Source organism: Ovis aries, chromosome 15 (assembly GCF_016772045.2).
Source record: "Ovis aries strain OAR_USU_Benz2616 breed Rambouillet chromosome 15, ARS-UI_Ramb_v3.0, whole genome shotgun sequence".
NCBI lineage: Eukaryota > Metazoa > Chordata > Mammalia > Artiodactyla > Bovidae > Ovis > Ovis aries.
This window is the reverse complement of record NC_056068.1, coordinates 82009800-82027434: the sequence shown is the minus strand read 5'-3', so window position 1 is coordinate 82027434 and position 17635 is coordinate 82009800. Positions and strand designations below refer to the sequence as shown.

General features: G+C 59.6%; 1 protein-coding gene across 7 annotated transcripts in view; it reads left to right on the top strand.

Moving 5' to 3' along the window:
- Positions 1 to 16607, top strand: part of NCAPD3 (non-SMC condensin II complex subunit D3) — a 62519-nt gene extending 45912 nt beyond the window's left edge. For all 7 annotated transcript variants that reach the window (XM_042233610.1, XM_042233608.1, XM_042233607.1 and 4 more), the window contains 14 exons: positions 119 to 233; positions 323 to 433; positions 1100 to 1338; positions 1444 to 1523; positions 8700 to 8837; positions 8983 to 9116; positions 9524 to 9723; positions 11302 to 11412; positions 12836 to 12958; positions 13404 to 13540; positions 13662 to 13783; positions 14766 to 14864; positions 15936 to 16104; positions 16183 to 16607. In XM_042233610.1, the coding sequence (XP_042089544.1) occupies positions 119 to 233; positions 323 to 433; positions 1100 to 1338; positions 1444 to 1523; positions 8700 to 8837; positions 8983 to 9116; positions 9524 to 9723; positions 11302 to 11412; positions 12836 to 12958; positions 13404 to 13540; positions 13662 to 13783; positions 14766 to 14864; positions 15936 to 16104; positions 16183 to 16288 (1884 nt within the window). In that variant the 3' untranslated portion in view covers positions 16289 to 16607. The remainder of the gene's footprint in view (positions 1 to 118; positions 234 to 322; positions 434 to 1099; positions 1339 to 1443; positions 1524 to 8699; positions 8838 to 8982; positions 9117 to 9523; positions 9724 to 11301; positions 11413 to 12835; positions 12959 to 13403; positions 13541 to 13661; positions 13784 to 14765; positions 14865 to 15935; positions 16105 to 16182) is intronic.
- The last annotated feature ends 1028 nt before the right edge of the window (positions 16608 to 17635 follow it).

The following is a 17635-nucleotide window of genomic DNA, read 5'->3' as shown; positions in this document are numbered from 1 at the left end:
AAAAGACAGCCATTTAATTAGCGGGACAAAAAGAGGAACTGCGCTGACACGGCCTTCATCCCACTAGAGTTTGTTTTCCTCTGCCATACTGTTACTGCAGAACCAATTCTCTTTGCAGGTGAAGTATGTTTTCACCTTAGGAGACGTCGCCCAGCTCTGTCCAGCCAGAGTGGACCAGAGGACCACCCTCCTGATCCTGTCTATCCTGGCCGCGTCTCCCAGCAGAGAGCCTCGTAAGGCCCTTGACGCGCCCCATGCTCGCTGCCCAGGGCTGGCCTCGCCCTGAGCGGTGCAGTAAGCCCACCTCCCCTCTCTCCTGCAGGGCCCCGGGCACCCCCAGGCAGCAGTGTGGCCCCGGCCTCGCAGCCCCTCTCCCAGGTCCAGGGTGTTGTCATGCCCTCGGTGGTCAGAGCGCACGCCGTCATCGCCCTGGGTGAGTGAGGAGCACACCCAGCGCCGGGTCTCCAGCGAGCCGGTGGTCTGCTCTTGGGGCTGCGGCCCTGCAGCACCCTCGCCGTCAGTGCACTGGGGCTCCCGTGGCGCTTTCACCCTCAGTGTGTCCATCAGATTTTTCAAAAATCTCAGAACTAAAGAAGAGCAAAGTGTTCTCCAGGCCAAAAAAAAAAAGGTGCAGACACAAAACTCAGCAACATCCTCTTTTCTCCTGACTGAACGAGAAGCGAAGGGAAGGACACGACTGTGTCTACCCAGCTCAGGTTCAAGTTCATCACTAAGCTCTTTACTTATATTGATTATGTGTATAATCAAAAATAAGAGGTATCATCAGTTACATTTTATTGGTCATTTTCCAGGTAAGTCGAAAACTCCAAAATCTGTATGTTGACCTTAGAAGAAGGCATCTGTACTGCCCTAGAGGAGCCTCTCAGCGTTGTCTGTCTCGTGTAGCCTGGGGGTGGGGAGTACATGTGTTTTGAGCGCCTTAATATTTAGAATAGGTCTGTCTGCCTTTGGCTTCTTTGTTTGTGATTGTTGATGTGATGTTTTAACTGTAACTGAATAAAATCCCTGGCAAGGTGTAGCTGAAGAGCCTGTGAGGCAGAGTGAGAGCACAGTGGGGGTCTGTCTCTCTCGGGGACAGGAAAGCTGTGCTTACAGCACGAGGATCTTGCAAAGGAGAGCGTCCCTGTCCTGGTGCGGGAGCTGGAGGTGGGCATAGACGGGAACGTCCTCAACAACATCGTCATCGTCCTGTGTGACCTCTGCGTCCGCTACACGGCCCTGGTGGACAAGTACGTCCCTACCATCTGCACATGTCTGAAGGACCCGAACCCATTCGTCCGGAAGCAGGCGCTGCTCCTGCTCACGGGCCTCCTGCAGGTGTGCGGCAGGGCGGCCCCGCCAGCCGGCCCTGGGGCCGGGGTGGGGAGGAGGGGTGTGGGGTCTGAGCAGCGGAATAAGTGTGTGACCTCCTTCTCTCTGCAGGAGGACTTTGTGAGGTGGAAGGGCTGCCTGTTCTTCCGTTTCATCATCACAGTCGTGGACCCAAACCCAGAGGTCGCCAGGTGAGCCTCTTGCCTCACACCAGGCAGCTGAGTGATTGGCCTAGTTTCTGGAAAGTTCTCTTTTAAATTGCTTTGGATTTGCGTCGTGTAGGATTTAGTGAGGTTTTGGCAGTTGCCAGATAATCAGTCAGCTTTTAAAGTACTGAGCTGTACAACAAAGCTTTAGTTTCCATGTAAGTTTAAGAACAAAAGCACCGCGGCCCAGGGGGGCTCGGGAGAAGCCGAGCGCCGACCGCGCCTGCCGACACTGCCCGTCCCAGGCAGAGGCCGAGAGCAGGGCGAGCCCCTGCCACGCCCGCTGCCGGGGCAGGAGCCGTGCCCACCGCACGACGCACAGTCGACTTCTGGGCCAGTGACGCAGGACCTCAGACTTCCCTCGAAGTGCAGACACTAAGGAAGGCACTCTGGGAGGTAGGGCAGGGCTGCTCAGTGCGGGGTGGGAGTGCACAGTGAATAGGGCTCCGTGGGTTGGGCATTTCCTGATTATTAGACGGCAAGAGAGTTGCCTTGCCACCTGTTCACTCCTGTCCTTCTGGAATTTTCTTAAAGATTTCAAGGGGCTGAGAATTTGCTAACCTCAGTTGTGTTTCACGAATAATGCTGTTTAAAGCAGGTCTGTAGTGGGAAAATAGAGTGTTGAATGCGTGGCAGGAGCTCCCACAGTTGGAAAGTGGTCTTTACAAATCCATCAACTCTAAATAGCGTGTAATAATGGGTCCCTCTGGTTCTAAATGGGCTTCCCTGGTTGCTCAGACAGTGAAGTATCAACCTGAAATTCAGGAGAACCTGTTTGATGCCTGGGTCAGGAAGATCCCCTGGAGAAGTGAATGGCTGCTCGCTCCAGTATTTTTGCCTGGAGGATCCCATGGACAGAGGAGCCTGGCAGGCTGCAGTCCATGGGGAAGAGCCAGACAGGACTGAGCGGCTAACGCCTTCACCTTTACTTGCTGTGAACACTGTCGACAGTGGCTCACTCTGGGCTCCGTGGGAGAATTCCTGTTTGGTCTCCTTTGCGTATGTCTCTGCAAGGAGGCGCATTTCCCTGACATGCTGGGAGAAGGCTGGCGTGCTGATGAGCATGTCCAGAGCCAGAGTCGGCGGCTGAGGCGCCCGCGCTTCCTTTCCCTCTGCGTAAGTGGGGAAGGGGTTCGGCCACTGCACGGTGTCCTCTCTGCTTCTCCGCCAGGCCAGCCCCAGGCCCCGTGTGCTGTGGGGGACCCAGGGGCAGAGAGGAGCTCAGCGCGTTGGCCCCTCCCCTATGCGTCACAGCCTCAATAGCTGTGTGGAGCACGCAGTGACGAGGTCACAAGTCACAGGGACGCTAGAGGACAGGCAGGCGTCTCCCCGAGTGCCCTCGTCGCCTGAGGGTTGCCCACTTTAGCCCTGCCTTCTGAGTTGGTTTGAACCACGGCAGAATGTGGAGGGTGATTTGAAGAGCTTTGAAACGCTGATTTAAGTCAACCTGATCATCTATTTTTAGGCCAAAGGTCAGGCCTGTCTGCTTCCTTATACATGTTGATTTTTCCATGTGTGTCTGCTAGGGCAGATCTTCACAAGAGACTCTAGCGGCAGAGCCCTGTGAATTTACTTTTGGTCGAGGTGGATTTCCTGACGATTCCAGCATGAGCAAAATTGTATGACTTTTTTTAAAATCAGTTTTTATTGGAGTAGAGTTGGTTGACAATGTTGTGTTTCTGCTGTACAGCAAAGTGACTCAGTCGGATCATACACGTGTCCACTCTTTTTTAGGTTCTTTCCCCATAGAGGGCGTTGGAGAGGATGAAGTGTGTTCCGCTGCTATGCAGCAGGTCCTTATCTTATACACAGTAGTGTGTATATGGCAATGCCAGTTAAGTCCAGTCGCTCAGTCGTGTCCGACTCTTTGCGACCCCATGGACTGCAGCACGCCAGGCCTCCCTGTCCATCACCAACTCCCGGAGTTCACTCAGGCTCACGGCCATCGAGTTGGTGACGCCATCCAGCCATCTCGTCCTCTGTCGTCCGCTTCTCCTCCCACCTTCAGTCATTCCCTGATCCAGCATCAGGGTCTTTCCCAGCGTCAGTCCCAGCCTCCCAGTGTACTCCTGTGTATACCCCCAGTGTACTCCTGTGTATACCCCCAGTGCTCCCTGTGTATACCCCCCAGTGTACTCCTGTGTATACCCCCCAGTGCTCCCCGTGTATACCCCCAGTGTACTCCTGTGTATACCCCCCAGTGCTCCCTGTGTATACCCCCCAGTGCTCCCCGTGTATACCCCCCAGTGCTCCCTGTATATACCCCCAGTGCTCCCCTGTGTATCCCCCCCAGTGCTCCCCTGTGTATACCCCCAGTGCTCCGTGTATCCCCCCCAGTGCTCCCCTGTGTATACCCCCAGTGCTCCCTGTGTATACCCCCAGTGTACTCCTGTGTATCCCCCCCAGTGCTCCCCATGTATACCCCCAGTGCTCCCCTGTGTATACCCCCAGTGCACCTGTGTATCCCCCCAGTGCTCCCTGTGTATACCCCCAGTGTACTCCTGTGTATACCCCCCAGTGCTCCCTGTGTATACCCCCAGTGTACTCCTGTGTATACCCCCAGTGCTCCCTGTGTATACCCCCAGTGCTCCCTGTGTATACCCCCCAGTGCTCCCCGTGTATACCCCCCAGTGCTCCCTGTGTATACCCCCCAGTGCTCCCTGTGTATACCCCCAGTGCTCCCCTGTGTATACCCCCAGTGCTCCCCGTGTATACCTCCCATTGTGCCCCTGTGTATACCCCCAGTGCTCCCCGTGTATACCCCCTAGTGCTCCCCTGTGTATACCCCCAGTGCTCCTGTGTATACCCCCAGTGCTCCCGTGTATACCCCCAGTGCTCCCTGTGTATACCCCCAGTGCTCCTGTGTATACCCCCAGTGCTCCCTGTGTATACCCCCAGTGTACTCCTGTGTATACCCCCAGTGCTCCCTGTGTATACCCCCAGTGCTCCCTGTGTATACCCCCAGTGCACCTGTGTATACCCTCCAGTGCACCTGTGTATACCCCCCAGTGCTCCCCGTGTATACCCCCAGTGCTCCCCGTGTATACCCCCAGTGCTCCCTGTGTATACCCCCAGTGCTCCCGTGTATACCCCCAGTGCTCCCCGTGTATACCCCCAGTGCTCCCTGTGTATACCCCCAGTGTACTCCCCGTGTATACCCCCCAGTGCTCCCGTGTGTCCCCCCAGTGCTCCCCGTGTATACCCCCAGTGCTCCCCGTGTATACCCCCAGTGCTCCCCGTGTATACCCCCAGTGCTCCCTGTGTATACCCCCAGTGTACTCCTGCCCTCCTTCCCCCTGGCAGCTGTGAGTGTTTTCTCCATCGGTGGCTCTTCTTTTTGTAAGTCAGCTCATATGTACCATTCTTTAGACTCCGCCTGTGAGTGGTGTTCTGATGCTGGTCTTTCTGTCTGGCCTCCCTCACTGGGAATGATGATCTCCAGGTCCATCCACGTTGCTGCGCGCGCATTATCTCCTCCTTCCCTGCTGAGGAGTGCTCCGCAGTATATACGTTCCCCATTATCTCTATCTCCTCCTCTGCTGATGGGCGTTCAAGCTACTTCCGTGTCCTGGCTGTTGTGCTCAGCACTACAGTGAACACTGGGTTGCGTGGGTCTTTTCAGATTGTGGTTTCCTTGCATGACGTGTTGGATTGGTCCTAAAATATAAACCCCTAGTGTGGAGGCTACAAGCTTGTATGAGATGTACCCTGTCTGCCAACTACGTGAGCCCTGCAGACAGCAGTCAGGATGATGGCCAGGCAACAGGTCGGCTGTCTCGGGGCAGGGCAGATGCTGCAGCTCTGCAGGAAGGCAGGCCTGGAGGGGCACTGCAGTGACGGGCCGGTGACATAGAGAGGAAAGAAGAGCAGAGATGGCTCGATTTGGGAAAAAAGTGCGTCACTGAGGATCCAGAGGGCTCCGTGCAGGACAGGTGAAGGGCTGAGGGAGTCAGAGAGCTGTCAGAACAGTGGGCGGTTTGTCCGACCTCCGTGGGGCTCCAGTGTTGTGACAGAGCCTGGGTCCCTGGAGTCGATGAAGCCGGGAGGACAGGGGGCTGTGTGGAACTGAAGGTGCGCTGCCGACTGCTGCAGGCTTGCCAGCCTCCTGGAGCAAGCCCCACAGCCTGGGCAGCTGATGAGCAGGAGACACTGCCCCCTCCCTGCTTGGAGGTGGGAAGTCAGAGAGGGGCACCAGCACAGCAGTTTCCAGGGAGCCAGACCCACCCCGTCTACACGGCCCCGTGTCCTCACGAGGTGGGAGGGAGGGAGGGAGGTGTTCCAGGACTTTGTTTATAAGATACGCCCCGTTGGAGAGAGCCTGGCCTTCATGGGCCAGCCTCCTCCCAGCTGTTCACCTGATAGCACCCCCTGGGGGGCCCGGTTTCCAGCGCAGGAATTTGGGGAACACAGACTGGTATGCCTGCCCTAGCAGTGATGTTGGGGCTTGGAATGGAGAAAATCAGGAAGCACCTAGCAAGCAGGTGAGGGTGAAACAGATGCGTTCAGGAGTGGCTAGAGGAAAGCCTGAACCTGGTAACTCTAGGGGAGGACATGGGTTCTCCCCAGCAGCGGGCCGCCTCCCTTTCCCCTACGCCCTCCCAGCCACCTTTTGGCTTCAGATCACTTTTGTCAACACATTCTGTGTAGTTTTGATAACACCTGTCCACCTGGTGGGACACAGGCATCCTGGAGTCAGACGTGGTCTCATTTATGGGCGTCCCTCCTGTCTGAGATGGTCTGAAGTCAAGGAGACATTCAGGGGACATTGGATGAGTCAGTGAGTGAAAATGATTGAGGCAGAGGGTGGGCTTCACTCCCTGGGTCCTTGAAGAACAGCTCGCTTGCTGAGAAGAGGAGGGACCGAGGGGGAGCAGGACCACAGCACACACGACAAGATGCAGGCGGCAGAGCAGAGCTGGGACGCACGCAGGTGACGGCAGGGAGCGAGGAGAGGCAGCCACAGGTCCAGCTCATGGCGGCAGTCAGCGCAGGGCGGGGTCCACCCCCATCATGGTGGCCGTCAGAACAAGGTGGCGGTCAGCGCAGGGCAGGGTCTACCCCCGTCACGGCCGCAGTCAGCATAGGGGCGGTCAGCGCCAGGCGGCTGTCAGCGCGGGGTGGGGTCCACCCCCATCACGGCCAAAGTCAGCACAGGGGCTGGTCAGTGCCGGGCGGCCGTCAGCGCCAGGCGGGGGTCCACCCCCATCATGGTGGCGGTCAGAACAAGGCGGCGGTCAGCGCGGGGTGGGGTCCACTCCCATCACGGCCGCAGTCAGCACAGGGGGCGGTCAGCGCTGGGTGGTGGTCAGGGCGGGGTGGGGGTCCACCCCCATCATGGTGGCGGTCAGAACAAGGCGGCGGTCAGCGCGGGGTGGGGTCCACCCCCATCACAGTGGCAGTCAGCACGGGGCGGGGGTCCATCCCCATCTGCTCACGGTGGTGGTCAGTGCAGGCCGAGGGTCCATCCCGCTCACAGCTGCAGTCAGCGCAGGGCGGGGGTCTATCCCCGTCCGAGCCGGAGAGCATCCGGGTCGGGACTCTTGAGTTATCCACTCGGCCTCCACCAAGGGGATATCAGCTACTGAGTAGCACGTGTGTAGGAAGACGTCCAAAAGAAGAGTGACGTGTGTGTTTCCTGCTCTGTCCAAAGAGGAAGCGGTCTCGCTGCTTGCCCCTTGAGCCTGTCGGGCTGATGGAATGGAGATCTGGATTCTCAGTGCTCCTCGGGATTTTCCAGAGGGATTTCCTCCCTTCCCTCTGGTTTTCACGTGAGATGGTTCTGTGTGAAGTCGGCAGTGTGCCTGACTTGGTGGTGTGTTGCGTGTGGTCCCAGTTCGGGTCCTGGGGCTGAGGAGGGCAGGAGAAGGGGCCCGCCCCAGCAGGCACCGCGGAGGACGCTGGTTTCTTGTAACTTTTCAGCTGACAGATACCACACTGTCCCTCTTGGCGAGTCGGTCGAGCTGGCTGGCTCTGTGTGCCCTCGTGCACCCAGGGCGAGTCTCTCCCTGGGGGCCTGTCTCTGCGGCTGGGTGTTCTCCCCACTCTGGACCTGCCCTCCACCTGTGTCCAGACCCTGTGTGTCAGTTACATGCCTGTGGGATGACTTGTTCAGCTGGTTAGGCCGGTGACTCTCCAGGGTGCTTGCCCGTGCATCCTGACCTATACCTACTTTTGACCTAATGTGAATGGACCAGCATCTGACGCTGAACGTCTGAAAGTCTTAGTCGCTCAGTCACGTTCTGCTTTGTGTGACCCCATGAACTGCGGCCCGCCAGGCTTCTCTGTCCATGGGATTCTCCAGGCCAGAATACTGGAGTGGGTTGCCATGCCCTTCTCCAGGGGATCTTCCCGACCCAACTCAAATTGGCAGGCCTCCTCCCTGGGAGGAGAGGCCATTCCCCTGAGCAGATGGCGCTTTAGCGGTTGTGTGCTCAAGGGTGCGTCCGGTGAACATTCCGAGGTCGCCGTTGGCAGCAGGTCATTGCCCTGTTGGGGCCTCTGAGTGGCCACCTCTGACTGGCTGCGGTGTGAGCTCTGAGCACACTGACCGAGTCCTGAGCCTGGAGGAGAGCTGCCGGCAGGGCTCTGGGGGGTCTTGTGCATCCCGTGGCCAAGAGCAGCGCATTCAGACTTCTCTTGTCCCCCGTCCTTCCCCTGGGGGACAGGCTCCTGGCAGCTGGAGATTGCAGTCAGCTCAAGGTGTGCGGAAATGTGGGTCTGGCTGGGCCCTGGGTCAGAGCCAGCCCAATCCTGGGTTGGCCCAGCCTGGGCGCCCGCCCTGTCCTCGAGCGTCTGCTCCGGGGCTGTGGGTGCTGCCCTGTGGCCCTCTGCCGCCTGGGTTGAGCGGTCGCTGCCTGTGGACGGCCCTGTCTGCCCGCTCATGGGTTTCGTGTTGGTCCTCAGGAGAGTGCAGGCTGAGGCAGGAGGCCTGGGGTGGTCGTAGCCGGCAGGTCCACCTGCAGGGGCAGCTTGGGGGGCTCCTGCACGTGAGGTGTGGCTGAGTGACGGGGGGCTCTGAGCTTGCAAGCATAGCTGGGGAGCCTGGGTTCACAGGGCAGCCCGGCCCCGGAGCTGTGTCCGCCCCGTCACGGCCTCCGTGGGAAGGCTCCTGGGGGCCTGCGAGGCGCCCGCGGCGTTACCCTGCCCGTCCGTTCTCTGCAGCACCGGGGAGGTCTGCCTGGTGCACCTGCTCCTGAAGAGGAACCCGGCCCTGTTCTACCAGCACTTCATCGAGTGCATCTTCCATTTTACCAGCTATGAGAAGCACGACAGTTTCAACAGGTTCCCGCAGTCGGACAGGTCGGTGCCGAGGCGGGGGTGGCGCAGAGGGCCCGGGGGGCAGCATCCCCACCAGGCACGGCGGCCCCCCGGCAGGTGGCCCAGGAGAGAGAGGTCCTCCAGCCTCGCCGAGGGGCTGTGCTGAGACGGTCCTGCTCTGTCCCAGAGAGAAGCGGCTCTTCTCCCTGAAGGGGGCCAAGAGCAGGGAGAGAAGGATGAGGATATACAAGTTCCTCTTGGAACACTTCACAGACGAGCAGCGGTTCAACATCACTGTCAGAATCTTCGAAAGCATCCTGGGTAGGACCGGCCAGAGCAGGGCTGAAGAGTGTGGGGGGGAACTGCTGAGTGGCTGGGGGCCTAGCCGCCCTGCAGCCCAGGGGCCCCGACACCCCGACCCTGGTGTCCTCGGCCATCGGCCCGATGTCCCGACCCCGACGCCCTCGGCCATCGGCCTGGCGTGCCGACCCCAATGCCCTCCACCGTCGGTCCGGTGTCCTGACCCGTGTCCTCGGCCAGTGGCCCGACATCCTAACCCCGACGCCCTCTGCCGTCCGCCTGACGCCCCAGTCCTGACGTCCAGACCCCGTCACCCTCAGCCATCAGTCCTGCCCTCAGGCCAGCAGGCCACTGCCTCCATCCATGCCCAGCACCACCACCCCCAACTGTGGGCAGCAGTTCTCAGGGTCCGCCTCTGCTTCCTCCAGCCTGCTTCGCTGACGGCGACCTGCCCCTGGACATGGAAGCCAGCGAGCTGCTCTCGGACACGTTTGAAGTGCTCAGCTCGAAGGAGATCAGGCTGCAGGCGCTCAGGCCCAGAGCAGACAGGGAGCAGCTAGGGGAGGAGGAGGAGCTGGCCCCGGTCCGAGCGGCCCTGCAGGAGTCGCAGAAGAAGCTCCTCTCACAGGCGAGTACGCGGCTCCCGAGGCGGGGGCGCGGCTCCCAGAGGCGGGGGCGCTGCTCTCGAGGCGGGGGTGCGGCTCCCGGAGGCAAGTGTGCTGCTCCGGAGGCGGGGGCGCTGCTCCCAAGGCGGGGGCGCTGCTCCCAAGGCGGGGGCGCTGCTCCCGGAGGCCCCGGCTCCCCTGAGGCGAGTGCGCTGCTCCCGGAGGCCCGGGGTCCCCGGAGCCCCCTCCAGCCTCCCCGAACACCCGCCCTGTCGGGGCTCTTCTCTGCCTGAGCCTGTGGCTCCAGCGGCTCGCATGTGCCTGGCCCTGGTGTTGTGTGTGTGGATGTTATACCCACTCACGTATCTGTAGTAAGTGGGTTGGAGGCTTCCTGTCACCTTCTGGGTAAACTCTCGATGCCCACGTGTGGCCTGGCCCACGCCCCCCAGCTCTGCAGCCCGCTGGCTCTGGTCTCCAAGGGGTCGCACTTCCACCTGCAGGGCCTCTCCCTGCCCAGCCTGCCCTGTGCCGCCTGCCCAACCAGTCCCCCAGACACACACCCCGCCCTGCCCCTTCACTCCGAGCACCCTCACGGCCCCTCACACCTTGCCAGCCTCACGTTGTGACACAGCCTGGTCTGGAAGTAGCTTGAAGGCGTGAGTTCTTGGCCCCATTTCTGTCGCCTGGGAGGTTAGCCTGGTGTCCAGTGCAGGGAAGGTATTGGATGATATTTGTGGAGTGAATACGTTTAAACCACTTTTCAAGGTTCTCCTTAACTTAGCCTCTGCTCAGACTCATCTTTATTAAATTATTTTTTTAGTCTTGGCCCTCCTGTTTCAGGAACTCTGCTAAGTCTTTAGAAATGAGTGGATTACAAGTAAAGAGCATATGCTAGTGACTTCAAATGGGACAAGAGTGACCTTCGGGTTCTGAAGGGTCATCTGGCATGCAGGGGCTAATGCAGTGTGCTGTCTCTAATTCTCAGAGGTTTGCGCAGACATCTGTGCTCGGCGCTCATTCTTGGTGACGGCAGTGTGTGACTACCCGCAGATCTCCTGTGTACAGAGTTTCAGAGAGGGGCCCACACCCTCTCCAAGCCCGGCCCCTCCTGCGCTGCCCCACCTGCAGGCAGGAGGCGTGCTCGTGCGGCAGGGCCGAGCCCCTCTCATCTCGTGGAGGAGCCCGGGGTGCAGCCGGGCTGTGTGACGGGCTCGTGGGAAGGCTGGGAGCTCGTTTTCAGTCCTTAATTCAGTTGACCTTGGGGTCGGTGGGCGAGGGTGCCAGCTCCCTGCTTCCCACACAGGTGAGGCTCTGTACTTACAGACGGGGCTGTTCAAGGCTCTACTGTGTTTCTAGTTCCTCTTTCTTGTTTGGGAATAAGACTAGTATGTGTATGCCTCTTGCTTTACACCATTTTGCAGTGATGGTTTCCTAGTCTCCCCAGCTGAGGTAACTTCCTCTCCAGTTCTCAGAATGGCATCAAAAATAAAAAGTAAACTTGACATCGTGTTCGAGATCGGCCTTGCAAGAACTAGATGAAGGAAACACGTTTGTCTTTCAGAACTTCATGCATCTGAAACAGCCTTCTTCTGTTACCACAGGTTCAAAAGAGGAATTTAATAGAAATGATTATTCCAATTATCACCTCCCTGAAGTCTGCCCTAGAAAAGAACAAGATCCCAGCTCTGCGAGAACTCATGCTCTACCTCAGGGTAAGGAGGCTTCGGACTGTGTGGTTGCCTCCCCCGCCCCCAGCCCCCACTGGTCACTCAGGACCCCACAGTCCTGACCGTGGGTCCAGCGTGGCTTGGAGCAGGGCCCCAGGCTGCCCTTTGCCTGGGAGAGAAGACAGGGGCCACAGGTCCCCCAGAGGCTGTCTCTGCCTTTCCTAGGGAGTTGGGTCTGTGTCCTTAACCGTTAGGTTCAGGTTTGAAGTTTCTCAGCTGCGGCCACAAACGGGCCCCCATCTCGGTTCACTCTGCATGGGGTGAAGTGGAGGCGCTCATCGCTGACGGGAGCTCACCCCTGGCTCTGTGTCTGGGTGCCAGTCGGGGGTACTGCACCCAGCAGCAGCCTTTCTGCCTCCTGGCCCTGGGCTCCCCAGGGGCCGCATGCAGACCAAGAGTGCACAGAAATGAGGTCTCAGACCTTCCTATAGAGTCTTGCAGTCCGAAACACAGCATTTCCCCTTCCGTTTATGCTGTTTTCTTCCTCAAAAAATGCTCAGATTCCTTATTTCCCAAGAAGGGCTGTGGCAGGATTACATCGAATACAGTTTTCAAATACATCTTCATCCTACAGAAGTGAAGGTGGGAAAGACAGGCTGACTGTGGAGAAAGTGAGGGCTTTAGGTCACTCACACTGTCCTTGCCCCGGTGAGCCTCAGAAAGGAATGAAATCTTGGGTAGCCCCTGAAACACTTGCGGACAGGGAGCCCCCGCCTCTGGGCACGCTCGAGCAGGGCTGTGCGCCCGGCTTTGTGTGGACCCTGTCGGAGAAGCCCCTGCGGTTCTCGCCTGCACCTGGGAGCCCCCTGGTTGCCCGAGGCCTGGGGTGGGGGAGCTCCTCCCTAGAGGTTGGGCCAGGTAGATCTTCCCTGCCTCTAGTAGGAAAAGTGGCTTCTTCCTCACAGCACAGAGGCCGGGTCCCCGCCTCTGACCTTAGCCCTGGTGTGCTCACAGCCTCTGTCACGTCATGAGGAGACGCACAGATGGCCCCAAGCCTCAGCTGCGTCCTGAGAAAGCCGGTGTGGACGGCTCCCCGTGCCCGATCTAGCCAGGATGCCGTGTGCTGCCCGCCTGCCAGCCTCCCGCTGGGATTCCTGAGACAGGTCCCACAGCCCTGCAGCCGCAGACAGTTCTGAGCCCTGCTGGGGGCTGCTTCCAGCCGAAGTTCTAGGGGTCCATGGTGCCTAGCAAGGGTTCAGGAAGCTTCCAGGAGATGAGGCTCCTGTGGCCAGCACAGCAGCAGTTGGCACTTCCTGGGCAAGTGGTGTCAGGTTCGCTGGTCTGTCGATGGAGCGGAAACCGTCTGCTCTGAGCATGCATCCTACCATGTTCCCGTCGGGATCAGGTTGCAGGGAAGAGCCCGTTTACCGGCTCAGGGGGCGCTCAGGGATGCTGCGGTCCATTCTAGGAGGTGATGCAGGATTACGGAGATGAAGTCAAGGACTTCTTCACCGTCGACAAGCAGCTGGCCGCGGAACTCGAGTACGACATGAGGCGCTACCAGGAGCAGCTGGCTGAGCAGCAGCAGCCGGTGAGGCGGGCGGCCCCAGGTGCCCCGGGTAGCAGAGCGGCCGGTGGGCGGCGGCCCTGCCCCTGTCTGCCCAGTGTCACCCCACACCCACCTTGGTGGCCTCCTGTCTCAGGGGACACCGTCAGCGAGGCCCTTCCCTGTCACCCCTACCCTGCTGGAAAGTCCCGCGTCCCAGTGAGGGAGGTGTGCGTATTCCCAGACAGCCCTGACCCTGATGGGGTCCTGGCTCCTTTGGTGGCAGAGAGCGCAGTCCCCCCGAGCCCCTCCTTGGGGTGGCTGCTCCCCCGGAAGCCTGGACAGCCCCACGGGCTCTGTGCGAGGCAGTGCCGGAAGCCCGGCTCTGACATGGTTTTGAAGTGAGTTCCTCTGGGCCTGCGCGGAGCATGTAAGATGCCCTTTATGCTAAGTGCTGGGAGATGTGCTCTTTAATTCTTCTCTGTGACAGGTTCTGAGCTTGGAAACAAGTCCAGCTCCTGCTGGCCGAGAAAAAGACACCGCGGCTGCCGCCGTGGACCAGCCGTTCACGCCCAGGCCCCACGCTGCGCACTCGGCTGCACCCCTGTCTCTGGTGCCCAAGGACAGGTGTGCGGCGCCGGCTCAGCTCGCTGCAGGGGCGCCCCCGGCACCCGTGGGCGGGGACTGGGCTCCAGGGAGCAGGCGGGCGCGTCCGCCTCCGTGCTTCACGGTGGCTTTGCACCAACAGGCCCATGTCGGCGAGCACCATGGACATCCTGAGTTCCGTCAAGAAGGTCGTCGAGTCGCGCCGCTGGCACAGTAGCCGGACCACGGGTCCGCTGCCCTCGGACAGTCGTCCTGAGAGCCCAGGTGAGCCCCGCGTGCGCCCATTGGCGCCCCGGAGCTCAGGAGACCTGGGCCCACCCCTGTCCCCATCAGGCACTTCTGTCTGTCGTCTAAACGAGCCACTGGGATGGGCCCGGGGTCGGAGGGTGTCCAGCAGCCCTGCTCACAGGGGACGGTCTGGAGGGCAGGGTGAAGCCGACCCACCCGCAGCGAGGGGCGAGAGGAGGAGGGCGCATGCGCAGCGAGGGGTGGGGGCGTGCGTGCGCCGGCAGTGAGGGGCGAGAGGAGGAGCGCGTGCACGGGGCCGGCGGCGAGGGGCGGGGCGAGAGGAGGGCGTGCGTGTGGCCGACAGCGAGAGGAGTGGGGCACGAGCGGAGCGCGTGCACGTGCCCGGCAGCAGCGGCGAGAGGAGGGGGGCGTGCGGGCGGCTGGCAGTGAGGAGGAGGGCGTGCGCGTGGCCTTCCCACGGTCTCCTTGCTCGGCTGGGAGGGGCTGGCGGCTCTCCTCGGCCTCGCCCGGGCCGTGATGGCTGTGGAGCAGGGCTCACCTGCCTGTCCCTGAAAATGTAGGTGTTTTTCAACTTTCCGAAACCGATCACGTCACAGTAAACGTTGGGATGTAGTCTTGTGTGTGTATGATCTTCAGGATTAATTCCCACGAGTATTTTTTAAGCTTTTGATGGTGTCAGACCGTTGTTTCTTGTTCCTTTCACGTGAATTCCCACTTTGGCCCATGAGAGCCCATATCCTACAGAGAAAGGGGTTCATAATATCCCATGAGCTGTAGGCCGAAAGTTTTAATTTCATTTGTTTGAATCCTAGTGAGAAAGGCCATGGTTTTTCATGCTTATCATTTGTGTGTATCTTTCTGAATTATCTCTTTATAGAAACTTTATTTGGGATGTTGAGTGTACCATGTATCTTGCAAATGGTTTTCTCATTGGCGTGTTTTGTTTCTGGGGCTGATTGGGTTTTTGGAGAGGTAATGCTGTCCGCTTTCCTCCCAGTGCCCGTGCGGGTCTTGGAGCTGGAATCCAGTGGAGCTGACCCGGAGTCCAGTGGAGCTGTTGACCTCGAAACGAAGCGAGGGATTAGCACCCCTGAGCGTAAGTAGGCTGCGGGCACAAGCAAGTCTCCTGACTGCAGCGCGTACCACGTGTGCAAGGGCCCCAGCACAGTTTCCTCATGCACGCCATGGGGCGTGTGGTCACACTGACTGCCCCTGAGTGACTGTGACGGTGCTGCTGACCAGGCATAGCTGACCGTGGCCCCTTCCAGGGGCCACCGGTGGACGTGAGGGGATTTCAGGGCTAGGTTTAACTGAACAGGGGGCACTGGGATAGCAGGTCCCTCTTCGTGATGAATCGGCTGCGGAAGCGCCGCCACCTGGCCGTGCTGGGCTGTGCGGAGGGCTCCGAGCCCCATCCGGGGTCTGCACAGCAGCGGTGAGGGGCGGGAGGGGCTCCCAGGCCTGTGGCGCCACGGACGCACCAGCAGACCTGATCCCCGGCAGGGAAGGTCTCCCCAGACCTCAGTGGTCGCAGCACGGGGAGCGCGTGGTGCCTGCCCGTGTGGCGGGTATGGTGAGAGCACAGCTAATTGGGATGGGGCAGGGCGTCCCGGGGCAGTAGCACCTGCTGTGAGGCGCAGCCCAGGCTGAGGGGCGCACAGAGCTCTGGACACAGACAGCCCTGGGTCGGGAGGGAGCCCCACTAGCGTACGACAGCGGGGGCTCCGTGTCCTCAGCACTCAGGTTGTCCTGGCCGAGCACCGAGTGAGGACTTGACCCCACTGATTTCCTTTAAAGCTGGCGACTCCCCTGAGGACGGTGCCTGTGTCCCCTCTAGAGAGAGAGGTTCTCAGTTTAGCTCACGCTGGGATGCAAAGCCCGAGTTGGCCCAGGTGGGGGGTGGGTGGCAGTGAGCAGGGGCCAGCCAGCAGGGCAGCATCTTCAGGGCACCCAGGAGGAGTGGCAGGAGCAGGGTTCTTCAGGGGCTCTGAGTGCGGTGAGGCCTTCGGGGGGCCGAGGAGGAGCCATGAGCAGTGGTTTTTGGAAGGTGGTCAGGGCCAGGGACCCGGGGAGGGAGGCAGGCCCTGGCCCCACCGTGCACCTGCCCTTGCTCAGCTTCTCCCCCGAAGGCCTTTGCTAACCTTCCACTGAACATTCTCCCTTCCAGAGACCATTCCAAATGTCACTTTTGGCTCGGAAATCAGCTACATCGTGTCACCGGGCCAGTCGCTTTCCCTCCACAGCAAGAGCAGGAGGCGCGCTCCAGGAAGCCGGCAGGGCTCGAGAGCTGCAGGCCAGGGGGACAATGTTCTGTGTCTGTCACTGCCTGACATGCCGTAAGTCCCCAGTCCCTACCCGGAACAGTCCCACCTGAGGGCTGGGGCCCCACGTGACGTGTGCACCTGTCCCCGCAGGCCCCCGCAGACTTCCCAGTGGAACGTGAGGTCTCCTTCCAGAAGCGAGGACCGCACCGCCTCCAGGAGGCCACGCCGCCAGGCCTCCAAGAAGAGGGGCAAGTGACCACCTCTCCTGGGAGTTCTCGCCTGGAGCCCCGGGGCCAACCGCCTGTTCATCTCTGTGGCTGGTCAATACCTGGTTAAGAACTGTAACACACCAGGGAAACGCCTTAGGTATTTAATACGGACTTAAATATCTGAAAACATCCCGCTCATTCTAATGAGCTCTGTTCTGGTCCCAGTCCAGAATGTTGTCTCTTAGGAGTCCTGCTTCTGTCAGCTGTTTTCCAGTTCCTTACAGTAAGGACATTGCTTTCTATATCTGATATCCTGACTGTCGTATTTTCTCTATTGTTATTAAATTGCAAACTTTTTAAAGCTTCTTCCAGTGCACAAAGGTTAAGCATGAGTCCAGCCTCTGAGTGTGTTTAGCACAGGGTTTTTATCAGTAGTCATTTAGCTGACAGTGTTGGAGCAGAATAAAACCCAATCTCTCCTGTTAGGGAAAAGGGACCCAGGCTTTCTTGAAGTTTCAGGTTCTCTGCCTCCTCACAGCAGCTGTCTTAGCATAGACTGCAGTCCCTGCTTAGAGAGAACCTGTTTCTTACCCAGAGCAGCAGGAGCGCTGCTTTACGTCCAGTCCCAAGGGCTGTCCCTGCAGTGGGGGGGCCTTAGGTTCTGGGCGCATTAACACTGGTGAGCGTGTGCCCTGTCCAAGAGTGAGCAGAGAGAAACGGGGTCTGCCCAGGGTTCATCCCGGATCTGCTGAAGCAGAACACAGGGTTTCTGTCCATGCTGCACATGGAGTGCTGATAGGTTGAGAGCGTGGAGGCTGTCCTAACCCCGGCTTCCCATGTGTGAGCAGTTGTGTGTGCACACGTCTGCACAGCACACTCTGTGTGTGTGCATGGCAGGGTCAGAGGGCAGCCCCCGAGGGATGCCCTCGCCCCCGTCCAGCGCTTCAGACCCAGGGCACGCCCAGCACGATGCAAGAAGGAGGCAAGTGGAGAGGCCCTGCTCCCACTTGTTTTGGTAAAGCTTTCATAAATGACGTTTAACAAACACCAAGCGCAGGTTGTGTTAGCATGAGTCTGCGGCACGCAGCTCAGCTGCAGCCAAGGCCACAGCAGCAGGGGTGCCGGCCTCCAAGCTCCAGCCACGTCCACATTGAAAAGTCTCTCAAGGCTTCTTTTCTGTCTGCAGCGACCTCCCCAACCCACGTCACTGCCCTCTCCTCTGTCAGAGCTGGGGCACGGGCTGGAGGCTTTAGGGTCCACGAAGTCCACCTCATCACGGAGCTGCCCCCAAGACAGAGGGCACCTCTGTCCCCACCGAGCGGAGCCGAAGGGGAAGGGCCGTCTCAGGTCTGCGCTTTCGAGTCACACACTCAGAGAAGACGCTCCCCCAGCAC